This window comes from Alligator sinensis, unplaced genomic scaffold (assembly GCF_000455745.1).
Source record: "Alligator sinensis unplaced genomic scaffold, ASM45574v1 scaffold933_1, whole genome shotgun sequence".
NCBI lineage: Eukaryota > Metazoa > Chordata > Crocodylia > Alligatoridae > Alligator > Alligator sinensis.
This window is the reverse complement of record NW_005842542.1, coordinates 115,231-117,757: the sequence shown is the minus strand read 5'-3', so window position 1 is coordinate 117,757 and position 2,527 is coordinate 115,231. Positions and strand designations below refer to the sequence as shown.

Genomic DNA, 2,527 nt, shown 5'->3' with positions numbered 1-2,527 from the left:
TTTCCCTTCCTTTGTTGCTGATCACACTTAATGCTTTCCATTTCTATACTTTCCTGCCCCACATTGAGACTTGAGAAAGCAGGTACCAGGGTTGCACCACTTGTCCAGAAAATGAAGTAACATTTTTTTTTCCGCACTGAAGAACTACCCTACCCTTTTAAAATCAGGCTGTGTTGTCATGGTAAATTGTTTGCTAATCTTAAATCTCTTAAATGTTAAAATACGAGCAATGGAGGAAATGTTGACTTCCTTTTTCAGGGGCAGGCCTCAAACCATGGATCTGTCTAATCTTCCTGCTAAGTGTTACATGATGTTTCAGATAAAAGGTAGAACTTCCCTACCCCTGCCCACAGTGCATCTTACTAAGTATTCAGTCCAGCACAAGGGTGGAGAAAAATCCTTTTCTCTGTAAAGGCTGCTGCAGATTTGGAACTTCAAACCTTTGGCAGCCACCTAAATTCATTGGGAGGAAGAAGTTGCCAGGTGTAACTTTTCGTCTTCCACTACATTTTCTTTTTCTTTTTTTATATGTTATTGAAATTGTACTGTTTTCAAAAACTAGATGGTGCTTTCCATCCGCTCTGCTCCCCCCCAGCCCCCAGGCTCACTTAAATCCAACTGCTCATGATCCTTCAGTTGATCCAACAGAGCATTAACCACCTCTTCAGTCTTGTGTGGAAAAAACATACTGCATAGTTCTGGGCATGCTCATTCGTTGACAGAAGCTCTGAAGGATATTATTCATTTTATTCCTTATCAGGAACATCAGATAATTTCAACATTGTCGCTTCTGCTTTTTATTCCTCGACTCTCTTACCTCAGTCTGTGGCCCAGTCTACTTGTTCAGGGGAAATGGGCAAAGTTTTGTTAATCTTTTACTTAAACAAGTGGTACAAGTTTGGTTTTTTTAAATAGTCTGTCTTTGGTGAAATTAGAAGTCTCTACTTTGATAGAGTTTGACTGCTCAGCTCATTTAAGATGCATTAGCATTTTGGCAATAGAGTTTTCTAGAAAAGTATCCCACCAGTATTTCAACATTTGAATTGCTCAAATACCTCTTCCAGCAAGGAAGGCAATTTATATTTTTTACTTTATATATCCATAATAAGAATTTAGGTGGATCTGAGTATTTTATAGGCTATTACTTCTACATCATGAGTTCTTGAGTTATGAGATTTTATCATTCTCAGTTGTGAAGAGAGACTGTAGTCAGAAAATAATCATTAATTTATCCAAACACTGAAAAAAAGTAGATGGAACACTTCTTTCACAGTTATAGTTCACAGACCGTTACAGGTTCAGATGCATTTTAAATGTCCTTTTGTCATTCAAAAACAGTACACAGAACTCTTCATCTTCCAAAGTGTGGTGAAAATATATTTTCTGATTTTGAGCATAGATGCAAAATCACTTTTTGAACATCTGACCTGCAACACTCAAAAGCTTCTGTAGGAAGCTCCTCCCCCACCCCCTCCTTTCAATTTCTAAAATCCTGAGATTCCCTACTTGGCAAGTCAGATAACTTTATAGAATTACATCTTTTATTTTTCTTTCCTCCCTTCAAGGAAAACTTGCTTTTATCTATATTGCCAGCTCATATCTCAATGGGAATGAAACTAGCCATCATAGAGCGACTCAAAGAAACCAACGATACTAGGCAAATACATGATAACAACTTTCATAGTCTATATGTGAAAAGGCACCAGAATGTCAGGTAAGTGAAGATTGTTTACAAATTATTATATTAATAAATTATTCCATATTTAATGTTAGCTTTTTATTGACAGTTAAGAATTGTCATGGTTGATACCAGTCCATTTAAATGAGAATTTATGTTCATATGCTCAGACTATATTTGCTAAAGCTAGAATAGGAAAGAGAATATGTTGAGCAGGGAAATACAGGAGAGCCTGGAAGGAAAAAAAGAGGCCTACAGGCTGTGGAAGCAGGGGGCTGCCACTGAGGAGGAGTATACCTACTTGGCTCGAGCTTGCAGGGAAACAGTGAGGAAAGCAACATCAGAAATGGAGCTTAGGCTGTCAGCAAAAGTTAAGGATAACAAAAAGTCATTCTTTAAGTACATAGGAAGCAAAAAGAAGGTGCAAAGTAACTTAGGGCCCCTTCAGGCTGAACTAGGGCAACTGGTAACATAGGATGGCCAAAGCAGAGCTTCTAAATGATTTCTTTGCATCCGTGTTCCTGGACATGAATCCCATTGGGACCTTAGGTAAGCCTAGTATAGATACCAACCCACCAACTGTTTGTGCTGACCTAGTAAAGGGGCACCTGGAGGGGTTGAATGTATTTAAGTCAACAGGTCCTGATGATCTTCATCCTAGGGTGTTGTCTACAAATGTCCAACTCGGGATCCTTAAAATTCTAGTTTGTTAGGCGGATTGAAACACTGTAATCATAAACCTTGGGGCTGGCCCCCACACACACATGCACACACATACACACACAGTAGTAGGCTACAGAGTCAGGTATACTTATCCTACAAGCGCTGGAGTCTGCCGTCGATGGCCCG

General features: G+C 39.1%; 1 protein-coding gene across 1 annotated transcript in view; it reads left to right on the top strand.

Annotated features, from left to right (window-relative positions):
* The window catches only part of ADCY7 (adenylate cyclase 7), a 62,844-nt gene that overhangs the window by 15,379 nt on the left and 44,938 nt on the right, over positions 1–2,527 (top strand). The window contains exon 6 of the mRNA XM_025213620.1: positions 1,566–1,714. Within this exon, the coding sequence (XP_025069405.1) occupies positions 1,566–1,714 (149 nt within the window). The remainder of the gene's footprint in view (positions 1–1,565; positions 1,715–2,527) is intronic.